General features: G+C 50.9%; 2 protein-coding genes and 5 non-coding genes across 12 annotated transcripts; 3 read left to right on the top strand and 4 right to left on the bottom strand.

Annotated features, from left to right (window-relative positions):
- Nucleotides 1-860: 860 nt before the first annotated feature.
- Nucleotides 861-2,785, top strand: BORCS6 (BLOC-1 related complex subunit 6). The gene has a single exon (XM_032138453.2). The coding sequence runs from the start codon at nt 990-992 to the stop codon at nt 2,061-2,063; it is 1,074 nt and encodes a 357-aa protein (XP_031994344.1). The 5' UTR covers nt 861-989; the 3' UTR covers nt 2,064-2,785.
- A 613-nt stretch (nt 2,786-3,398) lies between these two features.
- Nucleotides 3,399-3,472, bottom strand: TRNAI-AAU (transfer RNA isoleucine (anticodon AAU)). The gene has a single exon. It is a non-coding gene; the product is annotated as a tRNA-Ile (tRNA).
- Nucleotides 3,473-3,831: 359 nt separating this feature from the next.
- On the bottom strand, nt 3,832-3,905 carry TRNAT-AGU (transfer RNA threonine (anticodon AGU)). Its single transcript has one exon. It is a non-coding gene; the product is annotated as a tRNA-Thr (tRNA).
- A 212-nt stretch (nt 3,906-4,117) lies between these two features.
- On the bottom strand, nt 4,118-4,199 carry TRNAS-GCU (transfer RNA serine (anticodon GCU)). The gene has a single exon. It is a non-coding gene; the product is annotated as a tRNA-Ser (tRNA).
- A 435-nt stretch (nt 4,200-4,634) lies between these two features.
- TRNAW-CCA (transfer RNA tryptophan (anticodon CCA)) lies at nt 4,635-4,706 on the bottom strand. Its single transcript has one exon. It is a non-coding gene; the product is annotated as a tRNA-Trp (tRNA).
- A 9,956-nt stretch (nt 4,707-14,662) lies between these two features.
- Nucleotides 14,663-18,532, top strand: TMEM107 (transmembrane protein 107). Of its 6 annotated transcripts, none has more exons than XM_032138451.2 (5): nt 14,663-14,850; nt 15,025-15,092; nt 15,194-15,294; nt 16,404-16,479; nt 16,748-18,532. In XM_032138451.2, the coding sequence occupies exons 1-5, from the start codon at nt 14,764-14,766 to the stop codon at nt 16,815-16,817; spliced, it is 402 nt and encodes a 133-aa protein (XP_031994342.1). In that variant the 5' UTR covers nt 14,663-14,763; the 3' UTR covers nt 16,818-18,532. The 6 variants fall into 6 exon arrangements, with proteins under 6 accessions (XP_031994342.1, XP_031994340.1, XP_031994341.1 ...); XM_032138449.2 differs by having other exon boundaries at nt 16,404-16,500; XM_032138450.2 differs by having other exon boundaries at nt 15,176-15,294.
- On the top strand, nt 17,433-17,568 carry LOC116459503 (U8 small nucleolar RNA). Its single transcript, XR_004245557.1, has one exon. It is a non-coding gene; the product is annotated as a U8 small nucleolar RNA (small nucleolar RNA).
- Nucleotides 18,533-19,462: the final 930 nt, after the last annotated feature.

Here is a 19,462-nt window from a genome sequence, read left to right as displayed (position 1 = left end):
TCCTTCCCCTTACCTTGCTGATTTTGTTTTCGTCACAATGTCTCCTGCCCCCTCACCTCAGTTTCTTGAATACGTCGAGACTTCTTTGTCTCTGAGAGGTAGCTCAAGTTTTCTTCCCTCTGCCTGGAGGGTGGCTGCGTCTTTTTGGTTCTTTTTAGTTAAAAGTCTCACCAAAGAGGTCTTTTCCTGACCCCTTAACTAAACTAGTGCCTGCTCAGTTATATTCTCAATCATAACACTTTATTTCGTGTATAGCACATATCAAAATTTGTGATCATTTCATTTGTTGAATATTTTACCTCGTGGCAAAATCACATGCCATCCTCCAAGGGGCGAGACCCCTCAATGTGAAAGGGGCAAGAGACACAGAACAAGAGTAACAAACTCATAGGAAAGCCCAGAGGCCGCTGCCTTGACCACAGTGGGTCGCTCTGAGCAGTTCAATGGTTAGGTCTGTTAACCAAGAAAGATAGAGCAAACCATTCATGCTCATGCTGGACTTCTGGTTTCCTTCTTTTTAGTCAACTAGGTTCAACCCTGATGGTCCAAGCAGGATATGCCATTTTCATCCTAAGAACCTCTCTAGGAACCCCAAGTGGGCTCCCCACTTGGTATTTTTGCTAAGCAATCACTGTGGGGGGGTTCAATTACAGGCAGAAAGAATCTGAGCCCCACCCCTCGGGACTCAGGAATTTGAGGACCTTGGTCTTTAAGATCTGCCCCATCAGCTTTCAGAAAGGGCGGGGCGACAGGAGCAGCTGTCACCTCCTTCGCTCCACTCTGCCGGCGTTCACGTGTATTCCGCTGTGCAGTAACAGCTCTTCTTCCGGGACTTCCTGGTCGCCGCGACCAATCAAAATGCTTTTCCTGTCCTTACCATTGTCAGCCGCTGCCAATCGGCGCGCCTCTACCAACGCCCCTTAAAGGAGCAGCCACCGCCTCCGGAGCCGGGGCGAACCAATTCCTCGGTTGCGGCCCCCACCTGCAGTATGGAGTCGTCTCGGGGGCGGCCCGGGCCCGAGACGGACCTTCTGGCAGTAGCGGAACATCAGGCCCCAATCTTTGGCGGCGGGCCGGGCCGAACGTCCTCTGAGCCGCCATCAGGCCTCCGGGTGTCCGGGGAGGAAGAGGCCGAGAACGTTGGGGGCGCGAACCGCCACCCCAGGACGTCCCCGAAGACGTCAAGCTGCGGCGTCGTCCACCGGCCGGAACGGGAGGCTCTGGAGAACGAGCCCGGCCCTCAAGGGACGCCGTCTGGGGCCGGGAGCCGCAGGGGGGCGCTGGGTGTAGAGCACGAACCGCCCTTGTCCTCCCGGCACAAGGACCCGGTGCCGCCCGAGGGCAAGCCCGCCTCCGGGAGGGACTGCCGTCGAGGGGGACCAGGCGGCGGGATGGATGTTGAGCAGCAGGAGGAGGAAGACAACGACGAGGAGGCGGCCGCGGGCGGCAGAGCCGGCCGCTCGTTCTCCAGCCGTCTTCAGGACAGCCGCAGCCTGGACGGGCTGAGCGAGGCGTGCGGTGGCGCCGGGTCCTCAGGGAGTGCCGAGTCCGGCGCGGGCGGCGGACGCCGCGCCACCATCTCCAGTCCCCTGGAGCTCGAAGGCACAGTAAGCCGCCACGGCGACCTCACCCACTTTGTGGCCAACAACCTGCAACTCAAGATCCGTCTGAGCGGCGCCCCTCCACCCCCGCCTTCTGCCCCTGCGCGGCCCTGCCCAGGGCCTGCACCCACACCCACACCGGCCATTCCCCCCATCGACCCCGAGGTGCTGCGGGATCTGGAGCGGTTGAGTCGGGAGCTGGGAGGCCGGGTGGACCGTCTGCTTCGCGGTCTGGGTGGCGCGGTGCAGGAGCTGACGGCCCTCAGCGTGGGCTGCATCCAGACCTACCGCGACGCTGTGGACTCCTTAGGTGAAGCTGTGGACATGAGCATCAAGGGCATGTACACCCTGCTGGCGCGCTGCGAGGAGCTGGAGCGGGCTCTGCAGCCGGTTCAGGGGCTGGCGCGCCAAGTCCGGGATATCCGACGTACTCTGGAGGTGTTGGAGGCCCTGTGCAAGTGACCAGGAGGACAGGAGAGGCCGGGCCTGGCCAGGGCAGGGCCCAGCAGGACCCTAAGGACTCTTCAGGGAGTCCTGGTGGGAAGTGGCCGCTGAGGGGAGGCCTGTGTGTTGGAGGCTCTTCCAGATGCGTTCAGCTGGCCCGTGCCCACTCGCTGGGCCTTAGGCTGGTGTATATGGGGAAGTTCTAACGGCTCTCCTGGTGGGAAGGGATGTTGCTCTGCTTGTATTCAGTTAGCCATCTGTAGCTACCCTGTTCTTCCCAACTCTCCTCCCTAGCTAGAGCACCAGCCCTGGGAATACAGGGCTTTAGGTCCGCTTGAAGGTGGGGACGTGACTCCCACATGTAATCAGGAGAAAGGGACAGAGGAAGCCCCAGCCCCCACTGTGGCTATCCTGACTCCAGTGGCCACATCTCAGGTGCCAGGGGCTGTGGGAGCTTGTGCCGTCCTTGGCCAAACACCCCGCAGGCAAAGATGCACCCCTGCTGATGGAGAGCCTTCTGCTTCTGCTCTCTGGACCTCTACCATACCACTTCCCCAGCCAGAACCGGGGTGCAGCTAAGAGGAATGGGTTGCACGGCGGAGGGGGTGAGGTGGGAGGCGTCTCACTGCTCTCAGGGTTCAGGTAGAATGTTGCTGGTTTTGAAGCTCACCTGTTGTGGAGTGTTCTAATCAGTTTTGGCTTTCTGAGTTTTTGTGGAATTAAAGTGCTGCTGCTGCGAAGGCTGAGGCTGAGTCTGTGTGGGGTTGCAGTGATTAATAAGCCAAAGGAATGGGAATGAGGGTCGGTGTTGTTCACGCAGCTCCCTTGGGGCTGGTGCTGGGAGTGGGGTGGGGGTGGCTCCATGGGGGAAGATATGGTTCTTGCTCTTAAGCATCTGGTCTGAGGGGAAATGTGAGGACACAGATAATCATTCACGGGCCCAGAGATCCAGTAACCACAGAAACGTAAAAAAGATGCCCCAGAAGAGAAGGGGAAGAAATTGCCTTCTCAGATCCTCATGAATAGGCAGGGACTAGGCGGATTGGACGGACATCTTACCTCTGGAGGAAGACTGAGAACACTTGTCAGCTCCATTCCTGATCATTTCCCACACGCTGCAGATCAGTGTCACGTGGTTTGAGACAAATTTGTCCCAAAGCCTTTTGTTTACAGTTCACACCGTATTAGTTCAGGAGCCATATATTTTGGCCATATGATGTGGAAGCAAAGATCACGAAACAACCCCGGTTTCTCTCAATCCCTTCCTCTCAAGACACGCCCACTTTAGAATGTGCTCCAATACGCTTCCTGTTTTGGGATTGGAAATGTGGCGCTTTTGAAAAGTTTTGGTACTGGCCCGTACGGGGATCGAACCCGCGACCTTGGCGTTATTAGCACCACGCTCTAACCAACTGAGCTAACCGGCCAGCTGCTGAGAAGCTATAGAAATAAATTTATTTAGTTACAACACTGTTCAGTCCTCTCGGGAAAAACCTTCAGTTGTGGGACTGCTTTATGAGAAATGAAAACAGAACACAAACACTGACTAACTAAGCACCTAGACGAGTAACAGACAGTACTAGCAAGTACAGATGATGCGACTGGTGTAACTGCAGGTCGAGGCGCAAGTACCATGTGCACGAAGGGCAAAAAACACAACAGCGCGTGGCAGATGCACCGAGAGGAGATAGTCGGGTATGTGAGTAAACCATATAGGATGAAAGTTATGAGTTTCTGCAACTGTCCTCACAATGTTTAATGTTGGCAAAAGCGTGGGGAAACACGGAGGCACCGCTGGGATTCGAACCCAGGATCTCCTGTTTACTAGACAGGCGCTTTAACCAACTAAGCCACGGCGCCGCCGGAAGGCCGCCTAGGATCTTATTTCCTTGGCCAGGTCAGCTCAATTGCAGAGCACGAATACAAAGATGTCACAAAAAGTCGGCTGCATTGGAAAATGCAGAAAGGATGGATGCAGCCGGGAAAGACACGAAAACTCAATGCAGTGATTGGGGGTAACAAGAGAAATGCTAGTTTTGATGCTACAAAACTGAGCCCCGGACTTCCTTAGCCGACGAGGATGGGATTCGAACCCACGCGTGCAGAGCACAATGGATTAGCAGTCCATCGCCTTAACCACTCGGCCACCTCGTCTACAGGTATACCTCTTTGTACAGACGGCCCTCCACGTCTCACATCTCTGGGACCTGAACTTCCTGCAGGTGGGGCTCGCCTCCGTCGTGAAGGCTGCACATTTTGAGGGAACCCGCTCGGCACTGGAAAGAGAACTCGTAGATCAGAGACCGACTTCTTCCATGCGTGATCGCCCGACCCTCCTCCCTCTGCTGAGAGGTCTAGAATTGCTCTTGTCTTAGGACCTGCGTTATCGCCCAGAATTACGGTACCCCGATCTATCGCAAAACCCCCCGCGCGATGGTTGGGCTGTCCAGACGGGGCGGCCTCGGAACTTCCAGAAACCCCTCTCCTTCAGGCCCCAAGGAGATATTGCTTCTTCAATGACCTGAACGCTGAAGCTCGACCGTAGTTTAAAATAAGGGGGGGTAATAAAAACAGAAGAAAAATAGTCGCTGACCCCGACGTGATTTGAACACGCAACCTTCTGATCTGGAGTCAGACGCGCTACCGTTGCGCCACGAGGTCGGCCGGCCACTCGGCAGCTCAGGTTTCCCCATGACCACTGTGCGCCCAGGAGGCCAGGATCATGAATCGAGGCATGGATGGGCACCTAGGGCATTTCTGCCCCTCTGAACAGCTGCGGGGTCGTATCTGCGCTCGCCGAGCAGCCTTGTAGGACGAGCCGGGCGGGTGAAACCCCAGGGCAGTGACTATGGGATCCAGGCTCAGCGGTCTGTCCCTCCCGGCCCCCGGGGTCCTGCCAACGCCCAGATAGAGGGTCCCTAGCTGATCGCAAGGGGATCCCAAAGCTTACAGCCCAGTGGGGACGGACCTGCCTAGAAACGGATGGAAGGATGGGAACCAGACGGAACGTGACAGAGCAGTGCCAGAGCCTAGGGCACCTGAAGGGGTGAGAGATTTGCTCCCCCAGCAGCAGGTCTCCTCCCCGGCTGCACTTTTACAATTGCCTGCGGAGCCTTCGAATGTACCCACGTACAACCCCCGGGTTCGGAGATTCTGATTTAAAAGGTCCAGGGAAGAGCTCTGAGATGGGTATGTGTAAAACTTTTGAAAAATATCGATATTTCAACTGTTGGAGGGAACATAAATCTCGTCTATATTTTGATGAGTTTTGACAAATACATACACCTGCGCAAATCACAACTCTTTAAAAACATATAGAACATTTCCCTCGCTCAAGGTTCTTGCATGTCCCTTCTCTACGGATCCCCACTCCTCCCTTCCCAGAGGCAGGCAATCTCTGTTCTAATTTTGACCACCACAAACATCAGTATTTCTCTGAGACGGAGTTTCGCTCTTGTTGCCAAGGCTGGAGTGCAATGGCGCGATATCGGCTCACCGCAACCTCCGCCTCCCGGGTTCAAGGGATTCTCCTGCCTCAGCCTCCCCAGTAGCTGGAATTACAGGCATGCGCCACCACACCCGGCTAATTTTGTATTTTTAGTACAAACAGGGTTTCTCCATGTTGGTCAGGCTGGTCTCGAACTCCCGGCGTCAGGTGATCCACCCGCCTCGGCCTCCCAAAGTGCTGGGATTACAGGGGTGAGCCACCCCGCCCGGCCAACGTTGTTGTTGTTGTTGTTGTCGTCGTCGTCGTCGTTGTTTGAGACGGAGTCTCACTCTGTCGTCCAGGCTGCAATGCAGCGGCGCGACCTCGGCTCACTGCAACCTCCGCCTCCCGGCCCGGATTCAAGCAAATCTGCCCCAGCCTCCCAAGTAGGTGGGATTACAGCGCCCATCACCGCGCCCGGAGATAATTTTTGTATTTTTAGTGGTGACAGGGTTTCACCATGTTGACCAGGCTGGCCTTCAACTCCTGACCTCGTGATCCGCCCGCCTCGGCCCCGCAAAGTGCTGGGATTACAGGCGTGAACCAAAGTGCTGGGATTACAGGCGTGAACCACCGCGCCCGGCTATGTTTCTAGAAGAATGAAAGGAGTTCAACAGGCCGAGATGGCACAAAAAGTCATGCCTGTATCTCATTCCTTCCCATCCAAGCCAAATTTCTACACAGTGGCTCTCTCGAAAGTTATCAGGGACCACAGAGACGTCAACGCCAACAGGCTTTCTCAGGCCAGGCAACATCTTCTCCATGAGCCTCATTTCCCATGGTTGTCTTGACACTAGTCTCCTGGCCCCTCCTAAGTGGCTCCCCGCTCCAGTCTCTTTTTCTTTTTTCTTTTATAAATTTTTTTGAAACGGAGTCTCACTCTGTCGCTCAGGCTGGAGTGCTGTGTGGCGCTTTCTCGCTCGCCACAACCTCCGCCTCCCGGGTTCAAGCGATTTTCCTTCCTCAACCTCCCGAGTAGCTGGGACTACAGGTGCGTGCCACGATGTCTGGCTAATTATTAATTAATTAATTAATTTTTTTAAGTAGAGACAGGGATTCACCATGTTGGAGAGGCTGGTCTCAAACTCCTGACCTCAGATGATCCACCCGCCTCGAGCTCCCAAAGGGCTGGGATTACAGGCGTGAGCCACCGCGCCCAGCTCCAGTCTCTTTTTCTGTTCTCCCTGTAAATCCTGGTTTTCCTCGGGTAAGGTTTTCTCTCCTCATGCTATACATGTTCTATGGATTCAGCTATTTCCTGCGTGCTAAGGGCTCCTGAATCTCGCTCCCACCTCTAGACTCAGATGTCTAGTGCCTGCTGATACTTTCACTTGACCCTGCCATACTTCCTTCCAGTCTTTCTGCACTCCCAAAGAGTGGCCAGGCCCAGGCTGGGGGATGCATCCTTGATTCTTCCCTCACCCTACCATCTTACTTCCAGTCACCACATCCTGTCAATTCTATTTCCTCAATAATCCCCCTGTCAACCATCGTTCCCCATCCCACTGACAACCCCTCAGCCTCTCTTGCTGGATTGTTGTAGCAGGCTCCTTTCTAATCTCCCTGCCACCCGAATAGTCAGGTAATCGTCTTTTTTTTTTTTTTTTTGAGATAGAGTCTCGCTCTGTCTGGAAGAAGAGGAGGAGGAGGAGGAGGAGGAGGAGGAGGAGGAGGAGACGGACACGGAGACTGGCACAGTGGCTCACTCCTGTAATCCCAGCACTTTGGGAGGCCGAGTCGGGTGGATCACCTGACATCGGGAGTTCGAGACCAGCCTGACCAACATGGAGAAACCCTGTTTCTACTAAAAATACAAAATTAGCCGGATGTGGTGGCGCATGCCTGTAATTTCAGCTACTGGGGAGGCTGAGGCAGGAGAATCCCTTGAACCCGGGAGGCGGAGGTTGCGGTGAGCCGATATCGTGCCATTGCACTCCAGCCTGGGCAACAAGAGTGAAACTCCAGCTCAAAAAAAAAAAAAAAGCTTAGGCACCAACCTGAAGAAGCTCCCACCGACCAAAATTGGGACAATTTGAACATCAAAAAGAATAACTGCAATGGATTGAAATACACAAAAGATGTTAAAATGTACAAGTTCATAATGATATTAAAAACAACTAATTACTTTTGCAAGATGCTAGAGAACCAACTCATTTTTCTGAAAACTGGTAAATCATAAGAAAAAACCCACACATTTATCCTGCCTTTCCTGTATGAACTGTGTCTCATAGTAAACAAATTGATGATGGCAAGTTCTTACTGCAGAATGATAGAATTAGGACAACCCAATTTTGCAACTCCTAATGAAATAACAGAGCTAGGCAGTGATGATCAACAAAATCATTAGGTGAAAAACGGATGGGGAATTTTATAATTGTTGCCTAGTCTGACTACACCTGAACCCAATGCTCAGCCTAAACACCAGAAAAAGAGGGAAAAGCAGGTGTCCTGATGCAATGGAATCAGGAGAACAAACTGTCACTCACGATGTGTTTTTACCAGAAAACTGAACGTGAGACTAACCAACCACTGGATCTAAGAACCAGTTTACAGGACATGCAGGGCATGGAGGAGCATGTTAAATCACATCACAAGAATAAGGCCCAGAAATGGCTCAATGCCTTCAACTGATAAATTGCAAGAAAAAAAAAAAAAGGAGAAAGGAGGTGAGGGGGTAGGGAGGAGGCAGGACCCAAGATGATGGAGACATGACAACCAGGTGCAATGTGTGGACTTTATTTGGACCCAGATTCAAACAAACTGTAAAAGAAAAAAGAAGTATGTAGGAGACACTTGGGCAATTTGAACTGTTTGATGATGTCTAGGATTTGCTTCAAAATAACCTGGTGTGTGCTATGAGGGAGGGTATACCTGAAACAAGGTTGGCCATGTGTTGATAATTGTTGAAGCAGTATAGAAGGGCTCATTATCTCCCCTCCCCTCTGCTCCCCCATCCCTCCCCCTCCCTCCGCATTTCCCCCTCTCTTCCCCTCTTTTTGAAGGAGTCTTGCCCTGTCACCCAGGCTGCAGTGCAATGGCACGATCTCAGCTCACTGCAACCTCCACCTCTCAGGTTCAAATGATTCTGCTGCCTCAGCCTCCCGAGTAGTTGGGATTACAGGCACCTGCCACCATGCAGCTAATATTTGTATTTTTAATAGTGACTGAGTTTCACCATGTTGGCCAGGCTGGTCTCGAACTCCTGACCTCGTGATCCACCCGTCTCGGCCTCCCAAAGTGCTAGGATTACAGGCATAAGCCACCGCACCCAACTATTTTCTTTATTTTTTCATGTTTGAATTTGTCCTTGATAAAAAAAAGATTTTTAACTCCTTTTATTAAGAGTTCAAATCTTAGTACTTGCGGGTCCCAGTCCTGGAGTGTGTAGTCACTTGGGGGGACACCTCGTCACCAACAGTACCTCCTATGGTCACTGGCCAGCTCTAAATATCGGTTTTGTGAGCAGGCAGAAATAGCGTCTCTATAGGGCAGGGTTCTGTGAACCAAGGTCATGGAAAATGACAGGACAGGCTACTCACTGTTTATCAATTCAGGACGTGAAATGTGACTACCCCGTTGTTACTTATATAATAGTAGGTCCCCTATGCAGAAGGCCTTTTTTTTTTTTTTTTTTTTTTTTGAGATGGAGTCTCGCTCCGTCGCCAGGTTGGAGTGCAGTGGCGCGATCTCGGCTCACTGCAACCTCCGCCTCCCAGGTTCAAGCGATTCTCCTGCCTCAGCCTCCCGAGTAGCTGGGACTACAAGTGCGCACCACCATGCCTGGGTAATTTTTGTAATTTTAGTAGAGACGGGGTTTCACCATTTTGGCCAGGATGGTCTCGATCTCTTGACGTCGTGATCCGCCTGCCTCGGTCTCCCAAAGTGCTGGGATTACAGGTGTGAGCCACTGCGCCTGGCCCAGAAGGCCTATTATAAGCAGAATGCCCCAGACCTCCAGCTGTCAGAGCCCCCATAATCTAACAGCCATCCTGACCCTCCCTTTTTCCCACTTATCCACAGCACCAAGTCCACACTTCCTTTATCTTCTAAATATCTTTTGATACCCTCTACCTCCTTGGTCCAAGCCTCATCCTGTCTCTTCTGGATAATTATATGGCTTCCTCATTAGCCTTCTGTTTAAAATCTGCTTAAAAGAAAGAAAAAAAATGAAAAAAGAATTTAAATAAAAATAAAATTTGCTTAAAATCCATTATCCATGTTTTTTTTTTTTTTTTTTTGAGACAGAGTCTTGCTCTGTCGCCCAGGCTGGAGTGCAGTGGCGCAGTCTCGGCTCACTGCAAGCTCCGCCTCCCGGGTTCACGCCATTCTCCTGCCTCAGCCTCTCCGAGTAGCTGGAACTACAGGCGCCCGCCACCACAGCCGGCTAATTTTTTGTATTTTTAGTAGAGACGGGGTTTCACCGTGGTCTCTATCTCCTGACCTCGTGATCCGCCCGCCTCGGCCTCCCAAAGTGCTGGGATTACAAGCGTGAGCCACCGCGCCTGGCGCATTATCCATGTTGCAACTAGAGTCATCATCTAGAACACCAACCTGACCATGTCCCTCCCTGTAGCTGCAAGGCCTGACTTCATCTGGCCCCTGTTTACCTAACGAACCTCACACTGATCTTTTCTTCCCCTTCCATCACTAGGTTTCCGAAATGCTGGCTTCCTTACTGTTCAACGAACACACTTGGCTTGTTCTCACCATCTTTGCACTTGCTATGTCCTCTGTCTGGAATGCTCTTTCCCTAGATCTTCATGTAGCTGACTTTTTCACTTCCTGCTCTTCAGGGACCTTGGAAAACCTTGCAAAAGCAGGTCCTGGATTTTCCTCACTTTTGGCCTATGACAACTTCTTTCATCTGTGAACAGTTATATTTGATGAACCTCTCACTAGGGGAGCTCACCTCTGAAGGTCTAGGTCGAAAATGCATGTAAGTTACAGAAAGAGGGAAGAAAAGCATGCACGGTTCTTCAGTTTTTTTTTTTTGTTTTTTTTTTGTTTTTTTTTTTTTTTGAGAGAGGTCTCACTCCTGGCGCTCAGGATGGAGTGCAGTGGTGTGATCACGGCTCACTGCAGCCTCCACTTCCTGGGTTCAGGTGATCCTCTCACCTCAGCCTCCCAAGCAGCTGGAACTACAGGTGTGCACCACTATGTTTGGCTAATTTTTTGTATTTTTTTGTAGAGACGGGGTTTCACCATGTTGCCCAGGTTGAACCTTCAGTCTTTTTATCTTGTCTCCTAAGAACGTTTGAATGCTTGCTATGCTGTCATTTCTGCATTGAATACAGGAAGCTCATCTCTTATTGTAAATTAGGTGTCATCACTATCACTCATTTTAGGAATCAAATGCAATGGGGGTCATTTCAAAGGAGAAAACTTGATGGGTTTCCTTGTCCATCCTGAGAGCAGGGAGGTTTGAAACTATCTTCAGAACTTTGAAGGGGCCCAACAGTTAAGAAAAGAACTGGCCGGGCATAGTGGCTCACGCCTGTAATCCCAGCGCTTTGGGAGGCCGAGGCGGGTGGATCACCTGAAGTCAGGAGTCAGAAGTTCGAGAACAGCCGGGCCAACATGGTGAAACGCAGTCTCTATTAAAAATACAAAAATTAGCTGGGCATGGTGGCGTGCGTCTGTAGTCCCAGCTACTCCGGAGGCTGAGACAGGAGGATCGCCTGAGCCAGGGAGGTCGAGGGTCACTGTAGTCATGATCATACAACTGCACTCCAGCCTGAGTGACAGAGCAAGACCCTGTCTAAAAAAAAGGAAGAGAGAGAAAGAGAGACTTTGTTGAATCTCCTTTCAAAAAAAAAAATAATAATAGTAGTAACTCCTCAGTAAAGTCTAGAAGATCACAATCTTTTATTTCGTGGGGATAAAAGCAAGTTTTGGTGGTTACATTGTCTCCAATATGAAGAAAAGGCTGTGTTGTCTTTTAAAGAGATGGTTTATATGAAAATGTCATTACATAGTTTCAATATATAGGAGTTCAACATTTTAGGGACCCTCAATCCTATAAATCATTCCATTTTTTTTTCAATTTCATGTCTTAATAATACTATATAAGACTCCGAAAATATTAATGTTTATTGTTTAAAACTTTTTTTTAAGATGGAATCTCATGCTGTCACCCAGAGTGGAGTGCAGTGGTGGGATCTCAGCTCACTGCAACCTCCGCCTCGTGGGTTCAAGAGATTCTCCTGCCTCAGCCTCCCGAGTAACTGGGACTACAGGTGCGTGCCATGATGCCTGGCTAATTTTTGTATTTTTAGTAGAGACGGGGTTTCTCTATGTTGGCCAGGCTGGTCTTGAACACCTGACCTCAGGTGATCCATCTGCCTCGGCTTCCCAAAGTGCTGGGATTACAGGCGTGAGCCACCGCACCTGGCCTAAAACTTTATTAAAAAGATATATATGTATGTATATGTGTGTGTGTGTGTGTGTGTCTATATATATATATATATATATATATATATATTTTTTTTTTTTTTTTTTTTTTTTTTTTGAGATGGAGTCTCGCTCTGTCGTCCAGGCTGGAGTGCAGTGGCGCAATCTCGGCTCATTGTAACATCTGCCTCCCGGGTTCCAGCGATTCTCATGCCCCAGCCTCCCGAGTAGCTGGGAATACAGGTGCATGCCACCATGCCTAGCTAATTTTTTTTTTTTTTTGTATTTTTAATAGAGACGGGGTTTCATCATGTTGGGCAGGCTGGTCTCAAACTCCTGACCTCAGGTGATCCGCCCGCTTCTGCCTCCCAAAATGCTGGGATTATAGGCGTAAGCCACCATTCCTGGCCTTTATTATTGTTTTAATAGAGAGAGGTGTCTCACTATGTTGCTCAGACTGGCTTCAAACTCTCGGGTTCAAGGAATACTTCGCCTTGGCCTCCCAAAGTGCTGGGATTACAGGCATGAGCTTTTGCTTCTGGTCCCAGAGTGCATTTTCTTTTTATTTCTTTACTTTTTTTTTTTGAGACGAAGTCTTGCTCTGTTTCCCAGGCAGGAGTGCAGTGGCACGATCTTGGCTCACTGCAACCTCTGCCTCCCGGGTTCAAGCGATTCTCCTCCCTCAGCCTCTAGAATAGCCGGGATTAGAGGTGGGCGCCACCACACCTGGCTAACTTAGCTTTTTTTTTTTTTTTTAGTAGAGATGAGGTTTCACCATGTTGGCCAGGCTGGTCTGAAACTCCTGACCTCAGGTGATCTCCCTGCCTCGGTCTCCCAAAGGGCTGGGATTACATGCGTGAGCCACCGCTCCCAGCCAATTTTTGGCCAAAGTTTCTAAAATGAAGTTTAAGAATAAATGCCCGGCTGGGCGCGGTGGCTCATGCCTGTAATCCCAGCACTTTGTGAGGCCGAGGCTGGCGGATCACGAGGGCAGGAGATCGAGACCATCCTGGCTAACACAGTGAAACTCCGTCTCTACTAAAAACACAAAAAATTAGCCGGGCGTGGTGGCGAGCGCCTGTAGTCCCAGCTACTCAGGAGACTGAGACAGGAGAATGGCGTGAACCGAAATCGCGCTGCTGCACTCCAGCCTGGGCGACAGAGCGAGACTCTGTCTCAAAAAAAGTAAATAAATAAAATAAAACAAAATAAATAAGTGCCCTATTTTTATAGAATTATAATTCTAGCGTTTCTTTTCTTTTTTTTTTTTTTTTTTTTTTGAGACGGAGTTGCGCTCTTGTTGCAGAGGCTGGAGTGCAATGGTGCGATCTCGGCTCACTGAAACCTCCACCTCCTGAGTTCAAGCGATTCCCCTGCCTCAGCCTCCCTAGTAGCTGGGATTACAGGCACGTGCCACCACGCCCGGCTAATTTTGTATTTTTAGTGGAGACAGGGTTTCAGCATGTTGGTCAGGTCAGTCTGGTCTCGAACTCCTGACCTCAGGTGATCCGCCCTCCTAGGCCTCCCAAAGCGCTGCGATTACAGGTGTGAGCCACAGTGCCCAGCCTGCGTTTCCCTGTTTGTAGCACCTATTATCTTATGGATTTATTTGTTTGCATGTCTGTTGTTGATCTCCCTGACTAGAATACCCTTACTAGGTAATCAATAAATATATAAAAATACTTGTTGAAGGAATGAGAAATGCCTCTTGGGCTTGTAGTTTAGACTGGCTAAAGGCACTGAGATGGGAAGTGGGGAGTAGGAAGAGATTGTTCTCCTGGGAGATGGGCCGGGAGGTTCCTTGAGGAGGGGACTTGACTGAGCAATTAAATAACTTTCAGATCTGCGGGGACCTGCGCTGAGGCCCAAAGGTCGTGAGGTCGCCGACGATAAGAGCTTCTTGGACTGTAGCTGGGCAATATCGGAGGCCCAGCATCTCCAAGAGATAAAGAAATCTGAGTTGAGTTTCCCTTCCAGCCGGCTCCAAGCCTCCCAGAGACGCAGGGACTGTCCCATTCCCTTCGTTCACTCCCACTCTTTCCAGCCACCTTGCTCTGCTCTTATCCCCATGCTAGTTTAAGGACGCTGGCCATTTTTTGCACTCTGCAAATCCCTCACCAAACTGAGCAAAGTAGTCTGAGAGAAATCAGTCTTCCTCAAGGAAGGTTCAGGCCTGGGGTCCTCAGACAACCAGGGGCTCCGTGACAATCTGTGACTGCCGAGCAGTCCGGGAACACCGACCTCTCCAGGTTCGGGTCCCTTGTTTCTCAGGCCCAGCTTGGTGGGAAGCTAAAGGCATGCGGAGGAGGGGAAGGGGAGCGGGTCTGAGTCTTCGGCATGGCGGAGAACTCAGCCCGGCGTGGCAGTGGCAGCGGTCTCAAGTGATCCACAACTGGGCAGTGTAGCTGGGGCTGGGGGCCGCTCCCGGCGTGGGCAACCGCGGAAGCAGCGGTGTCCCCAAGCTAGGCCAGGGCGGATTTCCGTTCGTCGGCCCTGCGTGGGCACATCGGGCGCTGCGGGGCTGTGCCACCCCGCACCCTCTAAGGAACAAAGGGCCTGGCTGCGCGCCGGTACCCAGTCGTTAGATTAGAAGCGCCTTGGGGTACCCCTGACCTGCGCTGACCCTGAGAGACCCGCAGCAGCTGGAGAATGTACTGCTCTCGCGAGGTTTCCGAGAACGCGGCGCCGCGCCCGCGTACGCGGTTACCAAGGCAACTAGGCGGAGCCTGAGCGGGCGGGAAGGTGGCGTCCGTCTAGATTTGTCTGCTTGCGTGGAGACTTCAGGAGTCGCTGTCTCTGAACTTCCAGCCTCAGAGACCACCGCCCTTGTCCCCGAGGGCCATGGGCCGGGTTTCAGGGCTCGTGCCCTGTCGCTTCCTGACGCTCCTGGCGCATCTGGTGGTCGTCATCACCTTATTCTGGTCCCGGGTAAGACCCACGGCTGCACTCTGTCCGCCCCCATTCCCATCTCGGAGTGGTCCTAGTCCCACCCTGCCCCCCCCAGTGTCTTACCCACTTGGGTTTTCTTGTTTCCCGCCGTCCCCAGGCCTGCCTTGCAGCCCGCCCCTTTTTCACTTCTCTTCCTCTCTGCCCTGCTTCCAGGACAGCAACATACAGGCCTGCCTGCCTCTCAGGTTCACCCCCGAGGAGTATGACAAGCAGGACATTCAGTGAGCTCTTGGGACGGGGTGGCCAGAACGAAGAGGTGGTGGGAGTGGAGGGGTCTTAGAAGAACTCCAAAGGCCTGGGCCAGTCCACTTCCTCTCTGCAGGCTGGTAGCTGCGCTCTCTGTCACCCTGGGTCTCTTTGCAGTGGAGCTGGCCGGTTTCCTCTCAGGAGTCTCCATGTTCAACAGCACCCAGAGCCTCATCTGTATCCTTTCTGCCTGCCCGCCTTTCCCACACGACCCATTTCTATCAGGAATCCCTTCAGCCACCTGACACAATAGTGTCTGCTGTAGCCAGTCCCTCCAGTTCAAAGATCTTCAACCATGAGCTAAATCCTGCTGTTTACTAGGCACTTAAAATCCCCAAATGAGAGTAAAATACAGTTTTTGGCCAGGCACGTTGGTTCACGTCTGTAATCCCAGTACTGTGGGAGGCGCAGGCAGGAGGCAACATAGTGAGGCCCCATGTCTACAAAAATAATAGTAATAATAAAAACCCCACCGTTTCTTTTTACCGTGAGGAGGAGGTAGATACAAATCTGTAATTCAGTGTGATAAGCACTGTGCTATAGAAGTGTGTGAAGATAGAAAGCACGGGCAAGGGCGCGATGGCTCACGCCTGTAATCTCAGCAATTTGGGAGGCCAAGGCAGGTGGATCACCTGAGGTCAGGAGTTCGAGACCAGCCTGACCAACATGGTGAAACCCCCGTCTCTACTAAAAATACAAAAATTAGCCTGGCATGGCGGCGCACTCCTGTAATCCCAGCTACTCAGGAGGCTGAGGAAGGAGAATTGCTTGAACCCAGGAGGCAGAGGTTGCAGTGAGCTGAGATCGTGCCACTGTACTCCAGCCTGGGCGACAGAGCAAGACTCCGTCAAAAAACAAACAAAAGATATAAAGCACAGTGGGAATTTAGAAGAGGCAACAGAAGCGAGGCACATGGGTCAGAGAATTGTTGTCCAGGAGGACCAGGACACTGGAGGCTGATTCCAGCGCATATCAAGTCGCTGTCAGCACTCCTGTGTGGCATAGCAGAAGGAGAGCCTACTCTTACCTCTCATCTGAAGGATCCAGGCTGGCCCATAGATATGGGGTAGGGTAGCCTGAGGTCCCATCTGTGCAGTCACTTCTGGTCTCTCCTCACATGACTGTCCTAAAATTCAGAAGTCAGGGCTGCTGACTCTAGCCCTTGCAACATGGTGAGGGAGCAAGGGATGAACCTGAATGCAGATGCCAACCCCACCACTGGCCTTTTCTGCCCCATCACTCTCTGTCGATCCAAAGACTTTCCTTAACTCTGGTGCCTTCCCAAGCCATTGGGGCTCACTGTAGTGCATCCGTGGCCCTGTCCTTCTTCATGTTCGAGCGTTGGGAGTGCACTACGTATTGGTACATTTTTGTCTTCTGCAGGTGTGGTGGCATCCAATATTTGGGGATGAGGGAGGAAGGTTGACCCTAAACCTGAAGGTTTTTCCCCTACCCAGCCCTTTCCTCCATGTGTGAGATACCAGATCCACTCAACATCCTGTAGTCTTTTGAAGTTTCATCCCCTACCCCCCATGCCACCTGCCCTACACTTTCACAGGTGGGGTCTCTGGTTTGGAGATTTGGGTATTTATATTGAAAGGGTTTCTGAATCTACCACTTGCCTTGGTAGTGCCCTTCCAGCTGTCACTGAAATGGCTTTATTCGTCACTGTCTTTGGGCTGAAAAGGAAACCCTTCTGATCACCTTCATGACGGGAACCTAAGGACGAAGGCTACAGGGGCAAGGGCCGCTTCGTATTCCTGGAAGACGGAAGGCATAGGCTTTGGTTCTCCCCTCGGAAACTGCTTCTGCTGGAGGATATGTGTTGGAATAATTACGTCTTGAATCTGGGATTATCCGCATTGTATTTAGTGTTTTGTAATAAAATATGTTTTGTAGTAAGATTAAGACTTGTATACAGTTTTAGGGGACAATTGAGATGGCTAGACTACTGAAGAAAAAAAAGCAACGCTGTTTTCTAGTCCTGCAGACCGTAAGATACTTGGTATCGCTTCTATTTTGGTTATTACGGTAGGTGCCTGGCGGAAGGGAGTGGGCGGAGATATGTAAATAGAAAGTGCGTACAGTTAGAATGTCCAGCACGTAAATGATCGGAGCATTCTGGGAAGGAGTAATTTATTCGTTTTCGGCAGCCGAATGAAAAGAAATATTTTTTAAAATGTGCAAGCAAATATGGCAAAACAAGTGGAAGGACGCTAAGTAATAGGATTGCTCATAGCAACGCGTTATGAACTCACCCTAGCTTATAACGGAATCTTTTTCACGGAGTGCGGAATGTCGGCAGTTTGGAAGTATCGTCAGGTGGGATAATCCTTACCTGTTCCTCCTTTAAGGAGGGCAGATTAGAAAATGATGATTGGAGATGCATGAAACGTGATTAACGTCTCTGCGTAATCAGGACTTACAACACCCTGATTGCTCCTGTCTGATTCTTCCTGACGATGAGTCTGGCTCGTGTCATATTGAAGGGTAGAGTTTTCGTCCACGTGGTTGTTTATGTTTTGTGGGTAGTAGTCTTGCTATTTGTTTTGCAATTTTTTGAAGTTTATTTGTTCTTTAGAAAGTGTGATTTGGCGTTTTCTGGAATTTAGGGGGTGAGATGATACAAATGGACTCGTTATTGTTTGTCGTTTAGTGATTTTAATGTTCACTTCTCAGGGAACACTGCACATCAGTAAATATCTGTAGTCTTATGTACACGGATGGGTGCTCTCAGTATGATACCCATTCAATAGGAACTGTATTTCTTTTTTTTATTTGAGGCACGGTGTTGGTCTGTCGCCAAGGCTAGAGTGCACGGCGCAGATGTATATACATGGATACATTTGTTTTTGGAGAGTTGGTTGTTAAAAATCTACCAGTACACTCCCAAGAAACTGATCATCACCAATGACTTTTTCCCAAATCCAGAATCATTTTTCAGACTTGAGCGTGACCTCTCTTCAGCATATAGTATGTTGACCACCCCTCTCTTTTTTTTTTTTTTTGAGACAATCTCACTCTGTTGCCCAGGCTAGAGTGCAGTGTGCAGTGGTGGGATCATGGCTCACTGCAGCCTCGAACTCCCAGGCTCAGATGATCCTCCTGCATCAGCCTCCCAAGTAGCTGGGACTACAGGTGAGCACCACCCCACCTGGTTAAGTTTTAAATTTTTCTATAGAGACAGGGTCTCACTGTGTTGCCCAGCCTGGTCCCAAACTCCTGGGCTCAAGCGGTCCTCCCCACTAGGCCTCCTAAAGTGCTAGGATTACAGGCATGAACCACCGCGTTTGGCCCACTCCCCTCTTTTGCACTTTTTTCTCCCTTAGTTTTGAAACAATGGTTCACCTGGTTTGCCTATTATACTGTTCTGGTTGTTCCTTCTTACATTCATTTAATAAATACTTATTGAGTACCTGCAGTGTGTCAGTTACTGGGGACATAATAACTGGGTTGTCTCTTCTGCTTGCCCCATAAGTGCTGGTGATCACTACTCCTCGGGTGACTTCATCTATCTCTTGTTTTCAAACATCAACTAGATGCTGCTGGTTTCCAGATCTCAGCTCACTTATGTGAGCCCTAGCCCAGGGCCAGGACTACAGGAACAAGCTCTGCAGCCAGACTGCCTGCCGGGGTCCCAGTGCGTTTTTTTCTCTTTTTAGCCGTGTGATGGGCAGGAGGTCACTTTCCCTCTCTCTGCCGCAGTTCCCTCATCCACACTCACACTTTTTTTTTTGTTTGTTTTTGAGATGGAGTCTTGCTCTGTCGCCCAGGCTAGAGTGCAGTGGCGCGATCTGCAACCTCCGCCTCCCTGGTTCAAGCGGTTCTCCTGCCTCAGCCTCCTGAGTAGCTGGGATTACAGGTGCTGGCCACTGCTATCTGACAGGGGAGAAGGGTAGCAGAGTGTCAGGCCTGTGGAACTGCTCAGTGCCTTTTCCCTGAGTTGATTTGGGTCTTGGGATTCTCCCATCATAGTGGACATCTGTTTTTGCCAGTTCAGTATCCATCCTTTCTTTCTGGTAATAGCACCACTATTTTCTTTTTTTTTTGGAGACGAGTCTCGCTCTGTCGCCCAGGCTGGAGTGCAGTGGCGCAATCTCGGCTCACTGCAAGCTCCGCCTCCCGGGTTCACGCCATTCTCCTGCCTCAGCTTCTCCGAGTAGCTGGGACTGCAGGCGCCCGCCACCACGCCCGGCTAATTTTTTGTATTTTTAGTAGAGACGGGGTTTCACCGTGGTCTCGATTTCCTGACCTCGTGATGCGCCCGCCTCGGCCTCCCAAAGTGCTGGGATTACAAGCGTGAGCCACCGCGCCCGGCCGAGCACTACTATTTTCTTTTTTTCTT

Source organism: Hylobates moloch, unplaced genomic scaffold (genome assembly GCF_009828535.3).
Source record: "Hylobates moloch isolate HMO894 unplaced genomic scaffold, HMol_V3 SCAFFOLD_19, whole genome shotgun sequence".
Taxonomy (NCBI): Eukaryota; Metazoa; Chordata; class Mammalia; order Primates; family Hylobatidae; genus Hylobates; species Hylobates moloch.
The sequence above is the reverse complement of the archived record's forward strand: the minus strand, read 5'-3'. Positions and strand labels throughout refer to the sequence as shown.

Excerpts from the sequence above, each read along its gene's own strand:
- BORCS6 (XM_032138453.2), top strand. The coding sequence starts at position 990 with ATGGAGTCGTCTCGGGGGCGGCCCGGGCCCGAGACGGACCTTCTGGCA.
- TMEM107 (XM_032138448.2), top strand. The coding sequence starts at position 14,764 with ATGGGCCGGGTTTCAGGGCTCGTGCCCTGTCGCTTCCTGACGCTCCTG. Across the intron at positions 14,851-15,024 it reads TCACCTTATTCTGGTCCCGG|GACAGCAACATACAGGCCTG; the intron begins GTAAGACCCACG and ends CCCTGCTTCCAG. Across the intron at positions 16,501-16,747 it reads TACATTTTTGTCTTCTGCAG|TGCCCTTCCAGCTGTCACTG; the intron begins GTGTGGTGGCAT and ends TTGCCTTGGTAG.